The 21761-nt window shown below is 36.8% G+C and overlaps 1 protein-coding gene across 5 annotated transcripts in view; it reads right to left on the bottom strand.

The window, feature by feature from the left end:
• The window catches only part of TRAK2 (trafficking kinesin protein 2), a 68299-nt gene that overhangs the window by 14890 nt on the left and 31648 nt on the right, over positions 1–21761 (bottom strand). For all 5 annotated transcript variants that reach the window (XM_032278662.1, XM_032278659.1, XM_032278660.1 and 2 more), the window contains exons 3-7: positions 14169–14363; positions 7186–7262; positions 5540–5656; positions 4332–4541; positions 3736–3814 (exon numbers count right to left, since the gene is read on the bottom strand). In XM_032278662.1, coding sequence (XP_032134553.1) covers positions 3736–3814; positions 4332–4541; positions 5540–5656; positions 7186–7262; positions 14169–14363 — 678 coding nt within the window. The remainder of the gene's footprint in view (positions 1–3735; positions 3815–4331; positions 4542–5539; positions 5657–7185; positions 7263–14168; positions 14364–21761) is intronic.

Raw genomic sequence — 21761 nt, 5'->3', positions numbered from 1 at the left:
TAAACTGAGAGCAGAAGTTGACAAACTATGACTTGTGAGCTGAATCTTGTTTTATAACAAGCAGTGGACTGTCATGAATAGATTTTTCTTCAACATAAAAAAATAAACCCAGAGAAACCAATAGAGACTAAAGGTTCTTCTGAAATAGGCTAATGCTGGGAATTGAATAGGAGACAATGAAGCTAAAAAGAGAGATGGCTTGTAAAGGCAAGCAGGCTAAAGGTTTTGCTTTAATTTTTTTTTCTTTATGAAAATGATATTTGCTCAATCTTTTTCTTTATGAAGGAAAGCAGGCTGAAAGGTGAGCAAGTGCAAACAGGTAATCTCATTTATTTCTTTGAGAACTCTTTAGAGACATAAAATCCCAAGAACAATGAAAATTAATCTTTACAAATCTAACAAAGGAACATTTCCAGAATGGAACAGTCACAATCTATAACAGAATGTGATAAAGCCATGGAAATGCTTCGGTAGGAAAGAGACTTTCTGGGATACCTGGCAACTGGGTAAAACCTCAAGAGCAATTCTTATAGCCTGGCCTTCTTACCTGCACATGAAATAGAGCCTCTAGAATTCCACTGGGAATTTATTCATTCTTTATTTCATATGAAAAATGTGATATGTAAACACAAGCAGAAAAACTACTACTCAGTGTCATATAAAACTATTTTAAAATTGATAGGAAGCCTCTAACATTTCAAAGAATGGTGATACAGAGGCAGGAGATCTGGATCTGAGCTCTTGAGCAAGTCATTTCCTGTATTTTAAAGTGTAAAACGTGGGTAATGAATTCATGGTGGAGGAGAAAATTCAATTTACACTCCTTCTGGTTCTCTAATATTCTGCTATTCTAAGGTATCACATTTTGAAGCCCACAGCCCAATTGATGTGATAGTATTATATCATTGCTGTCAATTTAAGAGGCTATATATAGTAGTCCCCTCTTATCTGTGGGGGATACACTCCAGGACCTGCAGTGGATATGTGCACTATTACAGACAGTACCGAACTCTATACTACATATATTATGTGTTTTCCTACAAACATATACCTATGATAAAGCTTAATTTATAAGTTAGGCATAGTAAGAGATTAATAATGACTACTAATAAAACAATTATAACAATATACCAGGCACCACTACTTTTATGCTTTGGGGCCATTAGTAAGTAGCGTAAGGGTTACCTGAACACAAACACTGCAATACTGTGACAGTTGACCTGGTAACTGATGGTTACTAAGTGACTGACAGGCAGGTAGCATATACTGAGTGCAGATGTTGGACAAATGGATGATTCACATCCCGGGAAGGATGGAGTAGGATGGCACAACATTTCATCACACTACTCAGAATGGCTTATGATTTAAAACTCATGAATTATTTATTTCTGGGATGTCTTACTTAATATTTTCAGACTGCAGTTGGCCACAGTAAACAGAAATCATGAGAAGTGAAACAGCAGGTAAGGGACAACTGTTGTATTTATGGAGAAATTAAATAACTTTCTTCAGTGAAGCCAATCTTTTTCCAATTGATTTGTTTTTAAAAAAAAAAATAGTTAAAAAGAACAAAGCGGGAGGCCTCACACTACTGGACTTCAAACTATACTACAAGGCTACAGTAATCAAAACAGCATGGTACTGGTACCAAAACAGAGATATAGACCAATGGAACAGAACAGAGGTCTCGGAGGCAACACAACATATCTACAACCATCTGATCTTCGACAAACCAGTCAAAAACAAGCAATGGGGAAAGGATTCCCTGTTCAATAAATGGTGTTGGGAAAGCTGGCTAGCCATGTGCAGAAAGCAGAAACTGGACCCCTTCCTGACACCTTACACTAAAATTAACTCCAGATGGATTAAAGATTTAAACATAAGACCTAACACCATAAAAACCCTAGAAGAAAATCTAGGCAAAACCATTCAGGACATAGGTGTAGGCAAGGACTTCATGACCAAAGCACCAAAAGCATTGGTAACAAAAGCCAAAATAGACAAATGGGACCTAATCAAACTCCACAGCTTCTGCACAGCAAAAGAAACAATCATTTTTAGTAGAGACGGGGTTTCACCATGTTGACCAGGATGGTCTCGAGCTCTTGACCTCATGATCCACCCGCCTCGGCCTCCGAAAGTGCTGGGATTACAGGCGTGAGCCACCGGTGGCGTGTGCCTGTAATCCCAGCTACTCAGGAGGCTGAGGCAGGAGAATTGCCAGAACCCAGGAGGCGGAGGTTGCGGTGAGCCGAGATCGCGCCATTGCACCCCAGCCTGGGTAACAAGAGGGAAACCCCCTCCCAAAAAAAAAAAAAAAAAAAACAGAAACAGTCATTAGAGTGAATTGGCAACCAACAGAATGGGAAAAAATTTTTGCAGTTTACCCATCTGACAAAGGGCTGATATCCAGAATTTACAAAGAACTAAAACAGATTTACAAGAAAAAAACTAACAAGCCCATTCAAAAGTGGGCAAAGGATATGAACAGACACTTTACAAAAGAAGACATACATGAGGCCAACAAACATATGAAAAAATGCTCATCATCACTGGTCATCAGAGAAATGCATATCAAAACAACATTGAGATACCATCTCACGCCAGTTAGAATGGCGATCATTAAAAAATCTAGAGACAACAGATGCTGGAGAGGATGTAGAGAAATAGGAACACTTTTGCACTGTTGGTGGGAGTGTAAATTAGTTCAACCATTGTGGAAGACAGTGTGGCGATTCCTCAAGGATCTAGAAATAGAAATTCCATTTGACCCAGCAATACCATTACTGGGTATATATCCAAAGGATTACAAATCTTTCTACTATAAGGACACGTGCACACGAATGTTCACTGCAGCACTGTTTACAATAGCAAAGACCTGGAACCAACCCAAATGCCCATCGATGATAGATTGGATAGGGAATATGTGGCACATATACACCATGGAATATTATGCAACCATCAAAAATGATGAGTTCGTGTCCTTTGTAGGGACATGGATGAACCTGGAAAACATCATTCTCAGCAAACTGACAGAAGAGCAGAAGATCAAACACCGCATGTTCTCACTCATAGGCAGGTGTTGAACAATGAGAACACATGGACACAGGGAGGGGAGCACTACACACTGGGGTCAGTTGGGGGGAAATAGGGGAGGGACGGTGGGGGGTGGGGAGCTGGGGAGAGATAGCAAGGGGAGAAATGCCAGATGTAGGTGATGGGGAGGAAGGCAGCAAATCACACTGCCAGGAGTGTACCTATGCAACAATTTTGCATGTTCTTCACATGTACCCCAAAACCTAAAATGCAATAAAATAAATAAATTGGGGAAAAAAAAAACTAGTTAACATTATCTCAACCTAAAACATATTCCTTTAAAGAAACATAACTGGCACTTAATACTCTTTGATTGTAGGTTTTATGCCATCATTTAAGCTCTAGCTCTGCCACTTAACAGTTTTCTACTTTGGCAAGTCATCTCCCTCTATAGGACTATTTCATCAACAATATGGCAGCTTTTGATAATTGGAATTTGAAACAAATGTATTTCTTAAAAATACATATGGTATCTTATTTAGGGCTATAGGCTCAATGTGATATTTTAAGATTTTCAGCAACCATTTAAAATTGTTTCTTGAGATGCTTCTATTAAAACCAGTGATCTAACTTCAAAGGTAGAGATATCCTACCAAAGAATTGTCCAAAAAGTACAAAAGAGAATATGTGAATACTCACGAAGTTCTTTAACACAGTCACTGACAAGCTGTTGTTCCTTTTCTTCATAGGTAACAGTTTCTGACTTTATGTGACAAGCCTTCAAGATAAAAATCAGTATGTGATAATACCTTTAGTGATTTCATAGAAATAACTACAAAAACCTTTAATTCTCATTTGAAGACTAAAGTTCATCACTTATAAAAGAAAAAACCCAACAACCTGTTCATATGTCTCTACCTGGCTAATCCCTGGCCTTGGCTAAAATGGTCCTTGCTTAAGTAGGACTTCCTTGATGACTACACTATACAGGTCCACAGAACCTTGTAATTTTCTGACAGAATGCTTAGCTACTTAGTTACTTGTGTAAACGCCACAAGATAAATTTTAAATTTTCTATCCTGTGACTTTCTCTACTGTACTGTCAACCTGCTACTATACACTTTTCAGTGGGATCTAAGAACAATGGAAGGCAAGGCAAATACAGCTCCTTGTTCACGACTCTCTAATTGGAATGTCAATAGCAAATCCTTATGCCATATTTCACCTCAATACTACCTGGACCTGAACTTTATAGTCTATAAAGTAAAGGAAAATGGGAATTAGGTTGAATATACCTTGGATCGAAGAGCCATATTTTCTTCTTCCAGTTCCTTGAGCTTTTCTTGCAGCATTTCCAACTGCAGCAACCCTTGAGATAAGTTAAAGGACTCATTGAACCGAAGAGGTGTAGAACAGCTGGAATCAGTTTCACTTTCTTCAGAAGCAATGGAGACGATTCGAAGTAACTCATCTTTCTTGGATAGCTCATGCTGCAGCTGATTAACCTGTCCACATAAAATGCTTGATTTTCATGTTCTTCATTTGCCATTATTTACATGCACTATAGTTTCTAATTCATGGGACAATTATTTTTCATCATAAAATCAGCTGCTAGGTTTTACTGACTAATACAAGTACTAAAAAGAGAATAACAAATCCCAGATACCTCCAAGTTACAATTTTAGAGCTTTAACTCAATAGTACAGCTTTTTTCTATCCTAGGTGAAAAGAAAAGCCAATTTTCATATTGTATATATGATAAGAATATATAGGAGAAAATTTCACCTAAGACAATGATACACTCATAGTTAAAAACACAACAAAACTGAAGAACCTTCAAAGTATCAGAATAGATCCCTACTTCAAATTCTTATCATAAGGGCTTGTAATTTTCAGATCTACATCACTGTGTATGTCTTCCTAGGACTACTGATTTTAGTTCTAGGAACAAATAGTTTCAACCTAAAGGCTAAAATATTATCATCCATAATGCATTCATAAAATACAAGTGAAAACAGATAAAAATAACAAATTACAGAAACTTTGAAATGTAACCATTCAAGTTAATAATAAATCAGTTCTCACCGCAAATGTTTATTGCTATGGAATAAACATATTTTCAAAGTTTCTTTTTCCTTTCTTCTTTTGTTTGGTTTTTGAATAAAGATACCAACATACTATTTTTTAAAAATAAATTTCAGATAAGATAACATACAAAGTCTACACAAAAGAGTATGGATAGTTTTCATATCTAAGCAGGGTGCCACAGGTATCACAGATACGTAATATAGGCTTTAAGTTGACCAAGGTAGTCATGTGAGTTCTCCTCTGTAATATTAACATTTAATTTGTCTACTGATTAGCTTAATGACCACCAACGAAGTCAACAAGTACTGCTGTTATTTATCTATTGCCATCATTTCAAGGACACCTAGGAAAATAAATTTATCCATTGCATAAAACCCAATTATTTTGTGCTGCAGATATCTGATCAAAGGCTTACTTGATCAAAGGCTTGTCCCAATTGTTCCTCCAGGGATTCATTCTGCTCAGATAAGACATGGTTCCTCTTTAACAGAGCTTGTCCAATTCGAGCAGCGAGTTCCAGATCACGATCCCTCTGTTAAAATATCAAATACACATTTTCTTTGAGTATAAACAAGATTAAATGGCAGTTCAGAAATTTTGCAGTCAGTTTTGGTAAAATCAAAAGCAATGTCCTAGAAAGCATCAAGATTCATTTTAATGCCCAGATACCATAAATAAGCACAGGGTCTGGCACACAGGTAGTGCTTTAAAATCTTGGTCAAGTGGATGACCACCATTGTTCTAAACGCAAGAGGACATCTCTTTTCTTGATGTCAAGTGAGATTTATTATCATCCTAGTAAATTAAGAGTCTAGCAACCCAAACTTTAAACTTACAATTTTGGGGAATTGGAAAATCAACATAGTCTTTAAAAATGAGGATGGGGCCTGTATAGTAAAAGCCCAAAAAATATTTGTTGAATGTATTTGCATATCAAGCATGGTAATAATACAGAATTAGGTATTTAAGATATGGATCAGGTAGGCATGTAAAAAAGAGTTCCATTTAGGGCAAGCTTATGTGCATTCACCAGCTTAGAGGAAAGTGCAGCCAAGAGTTCTGTAGTCAGTTGGTTCAAGAATGATGATATGAAATAAAATAGGAAATAAAATACTGGAAATTTTGAGGCCACAGGATTCTGCCGAAAGTACAGAAAAGAAAGAAGTCTAAAGAAGCTAGTGGCAATGATGCCGGGAAGTCGGTAGAAAAGTCAAGCAATAGGTTTCCACCCAGAGTTGTTATTTTTGGGCAGATACTGATACTTAGCAAGGGCATAGGAATTCCATCTGTGTGGTAGTGGTGAAGACTGTATTCTGTAGGATAGAAAACTGTCAATATACATCTTATTGCCTTGTATATGATCTGCTTACAGTAATCATTATATAAATAAAATTAAGCTTCTATCCTTTCTCTCCATAGGCATATGAAAATGGAGGGATTATCTCCACATTTTTAAGTCTCCTTTTAAATATACGCTAAGTGGCAAACATAGAAGTCATTCTGGAGAGCTGGGGGGAGAGGGGAGAAGGATATATTAGAGAAAGACTGTCTTCCATAAGATCAACTGAAATGGTACAAAGGGAGACTTCTATCGATTGCCAACTAGAGGAGATACGCTATACGTATTAAAAATGCCAGAGACAAAGTAAGCTCAAATAAGAGCCCAAACTAAAAGTAAAAAGGGGAGATGCTCCAAACTGCAGGTACTGATTTGCAGTGATAATGCTTTTTGAATGGGCAGCTCTGCTGTAGGGTATGCAACAGCAGGGGTTATTTTAAGACATTTTTTTTTTTTTAATTTAAAGATTAATGCTTTTCTAGGAAGGGGAGGCCAGCCAACACCATTAAATAAATAATTAAACATAAATCCTCTATAGCTTCACAACAAGCTTCAGAAACCATTCTACTTTGAAATGTCAGTTGTATCAGCAGTAAAAACCTTATACAAAATAACCCAGAGCACATACATCATCATTTTCCATTTGATGTACAAATTTGATAGATTTCAAATGATCCTAAAGTTTTACCTTTTTGTACTGGAGAACGAAAAGATAATCCTACCTCTGCCAGGAGATGTGTAACCATGTCGATGTCATTGTAAGTTTTGGTCATCTGCTCCACCCTGTCTGTGCCTAGAACTAATATAGTTAAAAACAACTATTTATAGGCTTTAGCAATAATGGAAAAATTTAAATATTAATAAGAATTGAGAGATAACAACAAAAACCCCAGGCTTTTACAAAAAGTCATTCAGGAGAATAAAAATATATGTGAAAAAAAGAAATATTTCATATATTAGATACTCAAGAAATAGACCAATCATTACAAAGTATATATCATACAATAATTAAGAAAGTATCAAATGATCACAAGCCAGTCACATCTTGACTATCTCCTTCCTCCTCCTCCGCCCAGGAAGTTTGGGCCACTCACTTATGATAATGTTGGCTAGGAGAATGGATTAAGTTACTGATTGCTTTATAGTCTAATCTAAATTAAAGTTACTAAAGGGTATTAGTGAGGGCTTATGCTGTTATAAAGGAATTTAACTGGAATTCTGCTGTGATTATCTTAACCATCTACGATCACCTACCATGTGAGCTAACGTAAACAAGGAACAGGACTTGCAGGACTTTTTCTGGTTCTGTTATGAACCGTAATTCCTTTACGCTTAATTAAAAACCCTTTATCTGTACATTTCTCCATCTAGGTCTCAGCTATAAAATAAATTGTATGCTACATTATTAGTTGCATAATTCAAGCCCAGTATTTCTGTACTTCACAAGTTCAGGAACTGTCTATGTACCTGGCTAATTTAGCTCAAAAGAGAAGAGCAAATATGACTCCAATGATTCCAGTCACACCAAACAGTATCTTAAAGTTAATAATGCATAACAAAAAGGGTTCCTTTGACTTTGAACATGGTATGTTACTGTAGCACATAAATCTGTGTTTGACTTAGACTGCTTTTATTATAACTAGTTTGCCTTGAAGTGTGAAAAGGACAGGGGCTTTGGAGTAGAAAGCTGAATTCATGAATTTTAGTGAGCTGGAACAAGTCACTTAACCCTTCTGAGATTCAGATAATAAATATGGAGGCAATAACATATATTATAAGGTTATTAAGAGGATCAAATATGATAATCTGCTGAGCAATAAAGTATTCAGTAAACTGTTAAGTATCATAGAACTGTTTATAGTTACTACTCCTCAAACAGAACTGGTAGGTATGAAATGATCCTGACTTTAAATTCTCTGAGTTGGCAGTCGTTTGTAGTTCCTTAGTCCCATCTTAACACGTTAGGGTATCCAAAAGACTGAGTATGTAGGGATGTCACTAGGCATGTTTTACTTTTTTATTTTCTCCCTAGTACCACTAACTAAAATGAATCTGTGAATTACCTATAGCTTAATTATTAATAACAGCCTTATTCCTAGTTAAAACTAAAACAAAGTGCTGGCTTGATAGTATGAAGAGATAACTGAAAAAGATTTAAACTGAAAATATAAAAACTTTTCTTAAAACCTAGAAATATTTGTACCCCAAAAGAATTATATTTACAAACAGAAAAACTAACTCAATAATTTAACCAAAGTGATAAGGGAAACAGACTTTTGAGCCTAACGAATAGACACAATTTAATTTGGTAGCATAGCAGGAACAAAGGATTAAATAGCTAAGGCAAATACTTACAGTGAATGGTCTCCTCTACTTCTGGTCTCAACCACAAAATTAGGGTAAAAATACCAAAACAATATATCCATGTTCCAAACGAATTACAGAAAACCAGACAATGGTTGCAAACCCAAATGTAATCTAGAGCAATGGCTCTAAACTCCAGATTCTGATTTAATTAATTTCAAGAAGCCCTATCTCAGGTGTTGAAAATGACATGGAGCCAGGAACTAAAACCACCAATCTGGGGTTAATACCTGAACCAAAAATCAGGCATCCTACAGGCTTAGTCAAAACCAATTTTTATACAAGTAGTTTAAAAAACATATGACATGATTGCCCAGAGTCAAAGATGAAGTGGCAGATTTAACTTGGAGTAAGACTAGTAAGTTAATGATCTAAAAAACAACTGTGAACCACAAGTCACACACGATGAAAGGAGAAGAAAACAATGAAGGACATAATAATAGAGTCAAGAAATGTTTAGAATAAAATATGTTTTAGTGAGAGGAAATAAAAATATGTTTCCTATAAATGCTTACCATCTGTCACAGCAAAAAATTTAAAGCTGAACCTTAAGAAGTTATCTAGTTTAATGGTCCATTTTCTTGTATGAGGAATCTTCTTTGAGAGAAATTACGTGGCATGTTCAAGACCACAAAGCAAGCTATTAGTGGCAAAGCTGGGATTTTGGTATGGAGATGATAATAACGCTCATCTCACAAGGTCATTAGAAAAAAATCAGATGATGTTAAGAGTCCCGTAATGAGTTCTTGCCACCGTGCTGCTCTTTCAGCCCCACTAAGAACATAAAAAGGTCCTTATCTAATGGAATACCAGCGCATACACCTGTGAATGCATGTTATATAATAAAACAGCATAGATGCCAATTTTGCTTTTAAAAGTGTGTGCATATCTATAAATATCTATATTCAAGAGAGCCTGGAAGGATATACATTAAAATGTTAATAGTGATTATCTCTCAGTAGGGATTATGGTTTAGTATTTTGTTATTTTCTATAAAGAACGAATGTTATCTTTATAAACAGAAAAAAAAAAAATCCCCACAAAAACCCAGTAACCCTTGTTAAAGTTTCAAAAAGCAAAAATGAACTTTAACATGCTTAAGTATTTGTTATGGCAAAGAAGTTAAATAGTGCAATCAGAATTTTCAAATTCTTGTGTTTTATGCGCAGCCTTTATACTACCAATCCCCAAAGGCTGGGCCTCTTCAATTGCACAGAAAGATGTTGGTCAGGCACAAAACAGAAAAGAACACAATGGATTTTTCTCTCTGCAGTGGAATCAGTTTCTGTCTTTTCTTCCTTAACACAATACTCCTGATAAAGACATGCTGCATGGAATGATTCCAAAAATATTCAGGGCAAAACTCTTAAGTGTTTGATGTCTTGGCATTTAGACGCTGTAATTAAATGCTTCAAAAACCACAGACTAATTCTTCACCATAATTCTGTAACCAAGAATGTAGAGACAGCCAAGAAGGCTAACTGTTAAAATCAATCCTATTAAAAACTATTTTCACTTCAGTTTTTAGTGGTTGAAAATGTTAAATGATACAGAAATTAGCAATGATCCTTGCTTATTTCTAGACCTGAACTTTCCTCTCTAAAAAAAAATTTATACATCAGGGAGATGACAAACATTTTGACAGAACAATTTTGTGACTTGGTTTCCAGAGTTTGTTAATTAATGTTCAACATTTTTGGTGTTAATGTTTGGAGAAACTAATGGTCCTGAAAATATGGGATGGGAGTTTAACACACATAAGCACTTCACTAATCCTTATGTTCTATCCCTGCATAATTTCATATTAACCAGCTCAATCTCACATTATTTTCAGGATGGGAAACACCAATGATAATCCATTCTAATATCTGTCATTTACGTGAGATGGTGCTTAAAAGTTCTCTCATACATAGGTCCCTTTTTCAAGATCTGAAGTTGTTACCACAATTACTGAATTTCAAAAATAATTCTTCTAATCTTCCAGCACTCTCCAACTTTCTCACGCCAAAACCGAACAAAAGCAACAACAACAATAAAATACAAATGAAACACAAACAGTGCCCACATGGCATAGTAAAAGCTGTAAGAGCTCCTGACAACTATCGGCAGGTCTTGAGGTTTTAACCCTAAAGAAGTGACCACAGCCCTTGCTGCTATGATACAGCAATAATTTCTGCCTTCAAAATGACTGAGAGAAACTGATGATACACACCATCTAGGGCAGTCTTTCTCAACAGGGTTCCAGGGGAGAATCAGGCCCTACAGACAATTTGAATGACAATTTTCTCAATTCCCCCAAGGATTGTGCAAAGCTAGTATATGATGCATGGGTGAAAAGGAAATCCATTGTATAAAAGCTAAGTGTCTTAGGGGTACAGCTTAATTCTCTTGTGGAACTGATGGAGAGAGCTTAGCTAGGGGAAAAATAAATCTGCTAACCTCTATGACTGGGCTTACGGTTAATGCTCCCTGAACTTCATCAGTCATATGTCCTTTTCTGCCAGTAAAGGTTAATAATTTTTGAGGGCAGAACTTAAGGAAAAGTGTATCTACCAATCAAAAGTAATAATTTCCATGACCATATTTATCTGCAAAATTATATACTCTCCCCAATTCCTTAATTCTACAATTAATGTCACTGTGAGATGGCCATTTACTTTGGTTGGCAATGCTTTGTATCACTGGTTCTCAAACTTGAGACAGACAGCTGTGACTATCTCATCCCCAGTTTCTAATTTTGTAGGTGGAGTAAAGGGGCCCAAGAATGTAAATTTTGAACAACTTCTCAGGTAATATTGAATGCAGGGGTCTACATTTTCAGAACCACTTCCTAAAATAAAACTTACATAATTAATCATTTTCCCCTTCTTTATGCCTTAGGAAGTGGTAAAAGTAATTCTCTATTACAAAATAAAACCCCTTGAAAGAAACATCAGGTTTCTAATGTTAGCCTTTAAATAAACAAATGATACAGTCTATAACGTGTTCTGATTTCATGGCTCCCCAACAGCTCACGCTGGAACTCAGTTTTAATAAAATCAAGAAAATTGTGGGGTGACCTGTTCTGCGTGTAAAACATTTTTGACCATCTTAAACTTTATATGTGTGTGGCAGGGACTGGGATTGATTAATTGATTTTTGCCTACTTATTGTTCTCCTAGTGTTCTATCTTAAAAGTAAACAATCTCTTTCTGGATTGGGTGACTTCCGAGAACTACCCACTCTCCCGCATTTCTTGTGAGATAAGCTCTGAAGCTCAAATGCTGGCTACGTTTCCTTCCAAATCACTATCTTCTCACAGCTCTTTCAATTTCTTTGTGTTACATAACAGACAAAGTGCTTCTGCCTGTGCTGCCTCTTTTTACTAGGTGTTAAAATTCATTTTAATAAGCACAAGTACCCACTGGCATGTGAGACAGGTAGAGATAAGACCAAAGTAATCCAGGGAGCTGAACTCTAGGATGGTCTGCCAGGGTACACAGTAATTATTCAAAATCACAAATCTTGAAATCTCAGGGGGATAGAAAACTGTGGGAAAGGGTGAGGGAATATTTTTTATCTTCCTTTTTAAACCTTGGTCAATTTGCGAAATAAAATAAATCATTTGGCTTTTATATTCGTAAGACGCAAATTCATGAAGTTTATATGTGATTTAACTATTAACCCCAGGAATTCACACCTTTAAAAGAACAGTGAAATTAAAGTACACTGCAGAGGTAGATTATCAGTATATTCCTAACTTATATGTTTCATGATCTTAGGAATATTATATATAGTTCAATTTTCAAACTGTTGAAGTGAAAATAGTACCATTACACTAAAGAAATAGGATAGTTTTCCAAAACCCTGAAGTATGGATCAGTATCATCTTACTAATCTCAAGTTTAAATTGCTCCCCTGGACACTGTTGTTTTGTAAAAAGTCTTGAAAAGTATTTTAGAATTCACCTTTTATTTTCTAGGCTTTTTACTTATAATTCATCCTAAAAGTTAACACCACTAAATCATGATCTAAGACCACTCCCTAGCTATAGTTTTGCTTCTTAGTAGCCGAGAAGACAAAGACCAAATAACTAAGGGGCACTTTCTTTGGCACTTTATCAAAATAATGACAAACTAAATTTATCCAGATGAACTTTCAGTTTGAAAGTTCTCAGAAGTTTAAACACTCAAGGAACAACAAGAATTAGAAATAAGAAATACTGTTCCTTCTAAAAATGATTTTCCAGAAAAATCTCAAGCAAGCAAATTCTCAAACTAAAACGTCAGGTAAATCTTTGGAGCCTTAATTTAGCTATTTAAAAGAAACATTAAGGACAGAAATACAATTGTATTTGGGCTTCTTGATATTTCAGTTTCAGCTGAAGTAATGTTTATACTTTTTTTGAGCAGTTAAGTTCTAAGAAACTACTAGAAATAAATTGTAGGAAACTAGTGCTAAAAGCAAGTTAATGATTACTATGAAAATGAGTATTGCACAACAGCCATTCTCCAACAACAATCTGGCATTAAAACACTGAAGCACTTACTGGGAAAATGTCTAGAAACTGATCCAATCACATACTTAATTCTAATTAAAAGAATTTCATAAACATATCAATATTGAACTCAAACTTTTATTATATATTCTAACAGCTATTGTGCACACAACATTTTTTATCAAACAAAGTTTTACAAAAGTAATTTCAGCCTTAATACAGATTTTTGGGATGAAATCAAATGCAAAAAGGTCACCATACATCAAAGTTTAAAAATTCCTTTGTCATTTCTAATAGCTTGGTGTAAAACAGACCTATTTTCAGGACAAATCTGGCTCAGTCTCTCACTTAGAATCCTTAAATAATGAAGATTATTACATAGTGTATATTCTTTCTCCTGGCATTATTGAAACTACTTATGTGTTTAAGAACTAGGCTTAGTTATGCTGACATAATTCTTGTGACTGTGTTTAATAAAGATATTAATAAAGATAAAAGTCAAAAGCTGATAGCTTAGGATACCAAACTACTGGGATAATAAATGTTGACAGTTATAAAGGAATACTAAAATTTTAAATCACTTGGTTTTTTAAAAAGTTCCCTTTTCAACTCAGTCTGAGGAAAACATCAAGTAATGAAAACATGTAAGTATACTTGCACCACTGGACGCTGAAAGTCATACGGATGACAAACTTTCTTCATTCAAACATAACACAGAATTATCTCTTCCTATAAAATCAGTTCAAATTAAAGTAGGTATACACTGAACAATGGCTACGAAACATCAGTGCTTTAAAAACCAATACCAAGATACCCACAATCATCACTTCAATGCACAAACTAAAAGAATAAAAAAATACTCACTCATGTAACGGAAAGTCTCTTCAGCAAGGACTGGAGAGAGGGCATCAGATGCATGTTCCGGCTGGTGTGGAGACTGAGTCCAGTCTTGATTTTCATATAGAAAGAGAGTGTCTACTTTTAGCCTGTATTGTGGTAGTTGTTCTTCTAGCAGATTCACCAGCTCAACTTCAGGGAGATCCTCATTGGAGCAGACATCTAAAAAGGAGGGTCTATGTAAATGAATCCAATATATTTCAACTTACTAGGCTACAAAGAAAACTGATGAACATTAGTTTTTCTAAAGTAGGACAACCAAAGAAATACTAGACAAGATTGTTTCTCCACTGAATTTTATTATATATCCTAGTACTATAGTTGTTTTTTCTCTAGCTTTTTTTTTTAGTAAGAGAACTTCTACAGTAAAAACGATAGCATACTTTTTTTGACAGTAATTTTTAAAAAGTATTTTAATTGACACAAAATAACTGGATATATTTATAGGGTACATGTGATATTTTGACACCTGTATACAATGTATAATGATCAAATCAGGATAATTAGCATATGCATTACCTCAAGCATTTATCATTTCTTTGCACTGAGGGCATTTAAAATCCTACCTTGTATCTATTTGAAAATATACAACAAATTATTGTCAACTATAATCACTCTATGGTGCTGAAGAACACCAGAACTTATTCCTCCTATCTAGCTGTAATTTTGTATCTGTTAACCGACATCTTTTGATCCCTCCTTCCTGCTACCCTTCCTAGCCTCTAGAAACCACTATTCTACTCTCTACTTCTACGAGATCAACTTTGTCAGCTTCCACATGAGTAAGAACATGCAGATACTACACATCTGAATTACATACTAACTAAATATATTGCTTAGTGACTATAATCATGCTTTTAAAAATTTTGACATTAAAAAAAATTTTATTTTAGGTTCAGGGGTACATGTGCAGGTTTGCTATATAGGTAAACTTGTGTCACAAGGGTTTGTTGTACAGATTATTTTGTCACCCAGGTACTAGGCCTAGTAACCAACAATTATTTTTTCCGATCCTTTCCCTCTTCCCACCCTCACCCTTCATGTAGGTCCAAGTGTCTGTTGTTCCTGTCTTTATAACTATGCTTTTAAAGTTTAGAATTAATTTGTAGAAATTTCATATTTTCTCCCTATCATTAGTACTATTTAAAGAGATCTGTGCCTTTGAAGCAGCAGCAGGCAAGAAAAAATAAAGTAAAAGGGGTCTGATCTCAACTTACATGCTTGGGGGGAAAAATACAAAGCAATTAGCAGAAAATAGTTCCAAAAGGATAAAAGGATATGCTCTTTAATAACGAAATTTGAATTCTGTGGAGGATTCTTAAAAATCTGGAAAAATTACATTTTAGTATATTTTCATAGTCACTAATTTTTTTAAAAAATTGCATTAATAGGATCCAAGATGGCCAAATAGGAACAGCTCTGGAGTGCAGTTCCCAGCAAGAACAATGCAGAGGGTGAGTGCTCACTGCATTTCCAAACAAGTTTTCACTGCCCACTGACCAGGAGATTCCCGGACCCAAAAGTGCCATGAGTTTTCAGCACGGCTGGTGCAGCGGGCTGGCGCACAGAAACTCACACAAATCTAGGTGGTCGTTTCAACTGGCGCCTGGAACGCCTGGGAGACAGAGCCGCCCATTCCACTGAAAGGGAGAGGGCTGAGACAGGGAACCAGGCGAACTGGTTTGGTGGGTACGACCCCCACAAAACAAGCAATCTGAAACGCTCTGGACTGAGAGTTTCGCAGCAAGCGCAGCTGGACCCAGGACAGTCCAGCCACTACCGAGGCAGTTTGCCAATACTGGGCAGTTCACATAGCAGCTGGGCAGAACCTGTGGCAGCTCAGCAACACCTCTGCTGGCAGACTGTGACCAGACTACTCTGTGTTGGGCAGGGCATCTCTGAAAAAAGACAGCAGCACGTCAGGAACTTAAAAATAAGGCTGACCTTCCTAGGTCAGAGCACCTGGAAAAAGAGGCGGTTATGAGTTCTGCTGCAGCAGACTTAAAGGTACCTGCCCAGCAGCTCTGCATGGAACAATGGAGCTCTCAGCACAGCACCTGAGTTCCTGTAAGGAACAGACTGTCTCCTCAAGCAGCTCCCCGACCCCTGTATACCCAAAGAGACACCTCATAAAGGAGAGCTCAGGCCGACATCTGGTGGGTACCCTTCTGGGATGAAGATAACGAAGAAGAAACTGGCAGCAACCCTTACTGTTCTGCAGCCCCCGCAAGTGATTCCCGGCTAAAGCAGGGTCTGGAGTGGACGTCCAGCAGTCCTGCAGTGGAGCAGCCTGACAGTTAGAAGGAAAACTAAGAAACAGAAAGAAGTAACTTCATCATCAACAAAAAGGGTGTCCACTCAGAGACCCCATCCGAAAGTCACCAACTACAAAGACCACAGGTAGATAAAGCCACTAAGATGGGAAGAAACCAGTGCGAAAAGGATGAAAACACCAAAAACCAGAATGCCTCTCCTTCTCTAAAGGATCACAACTCCTCACCAGCTAGGGATCAAAGATGGATGGAGAATGAATCTGATGAATTGACAGAAACAGGCTTCAGAAGGTGGGTAATAACAAACTTCTCAGAGCTAAAAGAACATGTGCTAATCCAATGCAAAGAAACTAAGAACCTAGAAAAAAGGTTAGATGAGATGCTAACTAGAATAAACAGCTTAGAGAAGAATACAAACGACTTGATGGAGCTGAAAAACACAGCACGAGAACTTCATGAAGCATATACAAGTTTCAACAGCCAAAATGACCAAGCAGAAGAAACGATATCAGAGATTGAAGATCAACTCAATGAAATAAAATTAGAAGGCAAGAATAGAGAAAAAAGAGTGAAAAGAAATGAACAAAGCCTCCAAGAAATATGGGATTATGTGAAAAGACCTAATCTATGTTTGATAGGTGTACCTGAATATGATGGAGAGAATGAATCCAAGCTGGAAAACACTCTTCAGAATATTATCCAGGAGAACTTCCCCAACCTAGCAAGGCAGGCCCCCATACCAGTCCAGGAAATACAGAGAATACCACAAAGATATTCCTCAAGAAGAGCAACCCCAAGGCACATAATTGTCAGATTCAGTAGGGTTAAAATGAAGGAAAAAATGCTAGGGGTAGCCAGAGAGAAAGATCGGGTTACCCAACCTATCAGACTCACAGTGGATCTCTATGCAGAAACCCTAAAAGCCAGAAGAGAGTGGGGGCCAACATTCAACATCCTTGAAGAAAAGAACTTTCAACCTAGAATTTCATAACCAGCCAAACTAAGCTTCATAAGTGAAGGAGAAATAAAATGGTCAAGCAATTGCTGAGAGATTTCGTCACCACCAGGCCTGCCTTACAAGAGCTCCTGAAAGAAGCACTAAACAAGGAAAGGAACAACCAGTACTAACCACTGCAAAAACATACTGAATTGCAAAGAAAATCAACATAATGAAGAAAATGCGTCAACTAATGGGCAGAACATCCAGCTACCATCAAAATGCCAGGATCAAATTCACACATAACAATATTAACCTTAATGTAAATGGGTTAAATACCCCAATCAAAAGGCACAGACTGGCAAATTGGATAAAAAGTCAAGACCCAACAGCGTGCTGTATTCAGGAAACCCATCTCCCACAAATAGGCTAAAAATGAAGGGATGGAGGAAGATTTATCAAGCAAATGGAGAGCCAAAAAAAGCAGGAGTTGCAATCCTAGTCTCTAATAAAATGGACTTTAAACTAACAAAGATCAAAAGGGACAAAGAAAGGCATTACATAATGGTAAAAGAATCAATGCATCAAGAAGAGCTAACAATCCTAAATATATATGCACCCAATACAGGAGCACCCAGGTACATAAAGCAAGTTCTTAATGACCTATAAAGAGAATTAGACTTCCACACAATAATAGTGGGAGACTTTAACACTCCACTGTCAATATTAGACAGATCAACGAGACAGAAAATTAACAAGGATATCCAGGACTTGAACTCAGACCTGGACCAAGTGGACCTAACAGACATCTACGGAAATCTCCACCCCAAATCCACAGAATATACATTCTTCTCAGCACTGCATTACACCCACTCTAAAATCGACCATATAATTGGAAATAAGTCACTCCTCAGCAAATGCAAAATAAAGGAAATCATAACAAACAGTCTCTCAGACCACAGTGCAATCAAATTAGAACGCAGAATTAAGAAACTAACTCAGAAACACCACAACTTCATGGAAACTGAACAACCTGCTCCTGAATGTCGACTGGATAATGAAATGAAGGCAGAAATAAAGATGTTCTTTGAAACCAACAAGAACGAATATACAATGTACCAGAATCTTTGGGACACATTTAAAGCAGTGTCTAGAGGGAAATTTATAGCAATAAATGCCCACCAGAGAAGCAAGGAAATATCTAAAATCAACACTCTATCGTCAAAATTGAAAGAGCCAGAGGAGCAAGATCAAAAAAACTCAAAAGCTAGCAGAAGACAAGAAATAACTAAGATCACAGCAGAACTGAAGGAGATAGAGACACAAAAAATCCTTCAAAAAAAAAAAAATCAATAAATCCAGTAGCTGGTTTTTTGAAAAGATCAACCAAATAGACTGCTAGACATATTAATAAGAAAGAAAAGGGAGGAGAATCAAATAGATGCTATAAAAAATGAAAAAGGGGATATCAACACAGATTCCACAGAAATACAAACTACCATCAGAGGTTACTACAAACAACTCTATGCATATAAATCAGTAAACCTGGAAGAAATGGATAAATTCCTGGACACTTGCATCCTCCCAAGCCTAAACCAGGAAGAAGTCAAAACCTTGAAGAGACCAATAAAAAGGACTGAAATTGAGGCAGTAAATTAATAGCCTACCAACCAAAAAAAGCCCAGGTCCAGATGGGTTCACAGCTGAGTTCTACCAGACATACAAAGAGGTGCTGGTACCATTCCTTCTGAAACCATTCCAAACAATCCAAAAAGAAGGAATCCTTCCCAAGTCATTTTATGAGACCAACATCATTCTGATACCAAAGCCTGGAAGAGACTCAACAAAAAAAGAAAACTTCAGGCCAATATCCATGATGAACATCAATGCAAAAATCTTCAATAAAATACTGGCAAACCAATTGCAACAGCACATCAAAAAGCTTATCCATCACAATCAAGTAGGCTTCATCCCGGGGATGCAAGTGTGGTTCAACATATGGAAGTCTATAAACATAATCCACCATATAAACAGAACCAAAGACAAAAACCACATGATTATCTCAATAGATCCAGAGAAGGCTTTTGACAAAATTAACAGCCCTTTATGCTAAAAACTCTCAATAAACTAGGTATTGAAGGAACATATCTCAAAATAATAAAAGCTATTTACGACAAACCTACAGCCAATATCATACTGAATAGGCAAAAACTGGAAGCATTCCCTTTGAAATCCGGCACTAGACAAGGATGCCCTCTCTCACCACTCCTATTCAATAAATGATTGGAAGTTCTACCCAGAGCAAATAGGCAAGAAAAAGAAATAAAGGGTATTCAATTAGGAAAGGAGGAAGTCAAATTGTCTCTATTTGCAGATGACATATTGTATAATTACAAGACCCTATCATCTCAGCCCAAAATCTCCTGAAACTGATAAGCAACTTCAGCAAAGTCTCAGGATGCAAAATCAATGTGCAGAATTCACAAGCATTTCTATACACCAATAACAGACTAACAGAGAGCCAAATCATGAGTGAACTCCCATTCACAATTGCTACAAAGAGAATAAAATACCTAGGAATACAACTTACAAAGGATGTAAAGGACCTCTTCAAGGAGAACTACAAACCACTGCTCAAGGAAATAAGAGAGGACACAAACAGATGGAGAAACATTCCATGCTCATGTTTAGGAAGAATCAATATTGTGAAAATGGCCATACTGCCCAAAGTAATTTATAGATTCAATGCTATCCCTATCCAGCTACCATTGACCTTCTTCACAGAACTGGAAAAAAACACCTTAAACTTCATATGGAACCAAAAGAGAGCCCACATAGCCAAGACAATCCTAAGCAAAAAGAACAAAACTGGAGGCATCATGCTACCTGATTTCAAACTATACTACAAGGCTACAGTAATCAAAACAGCATGGTACTAATACCAAAACAGAGATCTAGATGAATGGAACAAAACAGAGGCCTTGGAGGCAATGCCACAAATCTACAATCATCTGATCTTTGACAAACCTTACAAAAACAAGCAATGGGGAAAGGATTCCCTGTTTAATAAATGGTGTTGGGAAAATTGGCTAGCAGTGTGCAGAAAGCAGAAACTGGACCACTTCCTGACACCTTACACTAAAATGAACTCCAGATGGATTAAAGACTTAAGCATAAGACCTAACACCATAAAAACCCTAGAAGAAAACCTAGGCAAAACCATTCAGGACATAGGCATAGGCAGGGACTTCATGACTAAGACACCAAAAGCATTGGCAACAAATGCCAAAATAGACAAATGGCACGTAATTAAACTTCAGAGCTCCTGTACAGCCAAAGAAACAATCATTAGAATGAACCGGCAACCAAAAGAATGAGAAAAAATTTTTGCAATCTACCCATCTGACAAAGGGCTAGTATCCAGAATCTACAAAGAACTAAAACAGATTTACAAGAAAAAAACAAAAAAACCCATCCAAAAGTGGGCAAAGGATATGAACAGACACTTTTCAAAAGAAGACATATATGAGGCCAACAAACATATGAAAAATATGCTCATCATCACTGATTATTAGAGAAATGCATATCAAAACCACATTAAGATACCACCTCACAGCAGTTAGAAAGGTGATCAATAAAAAATCTGGTGACAATAAAAAAGCTGGAGAGGATGTGGAGAAATAGGAACACTTTTACACTGTTGGTGGGAGTGTAAACTAGTTCAACCATTATAGAAGACAATGTGGAGCTTCCTCAAGGACCTAGAAATAGAAATTCCATTTGAACCTGCAATCCCATCACTGGGTATATACCCAAAGAATTATAAATTGTTCTACTATAAAGACACATGCACACGTATATTCATAGCGTCACTGTTTACAGTAGCAAAGATGTGGAACCAACCAAAATGCCCATCAATGATAGCCTGGACGAGGAAAATGTGGCACATATACCCCATAGAATAGTATGCAGCCATAAAAAAGGATGAGTTTATGTCCTTTGTAGGGACATGGATGAATCTGGAAACCAACATTCTCAGCAAACTGACACAAGAACCGAAAATCAAACACTGCATGTTCTCACTCATAGGCGGGTATTGAATAATGAGAACACAGGGACACAGGGAGGGGAGCATCACACACTGGGATCTGTTGCGGGATGACAAGGGAGGGACAGTGGGGTGGTGGGGAGGTTGGGGAGGGATAACATGGGGAGAAATGTCAGATATAGGTGACGAGGGGATGGAGGCAACAAAGCATATTGCCATGTGTGTACCTATGCAGCAATCCTGTATGAACTGCACATGTACCCCAGAACCTAAAGTACAATAAAAAGTAAATAAATAAATAA

The sequence above is a fragment of the Sapajus apella genome, unplaced genomic scaffold (genome assembly GCF_009761245.1).
Source record: "Sapajus apella isolate SASKATOON/1434 unplaced genomic scaffold, GSC_monkey_1.0 scaffold10, whole genome shotgun sequence".
Lineage (NCBI taxonomy): Eukaryota > Metazoa > Chordata > Mammalia > Primates > Cebidae > Sapajus > Sapajus apella.
The sequence above is the reverse complement of the archived record's forward strand: the minus strand, read 5'-3'. Positions and strand labels throughout refer to the sequence as shown.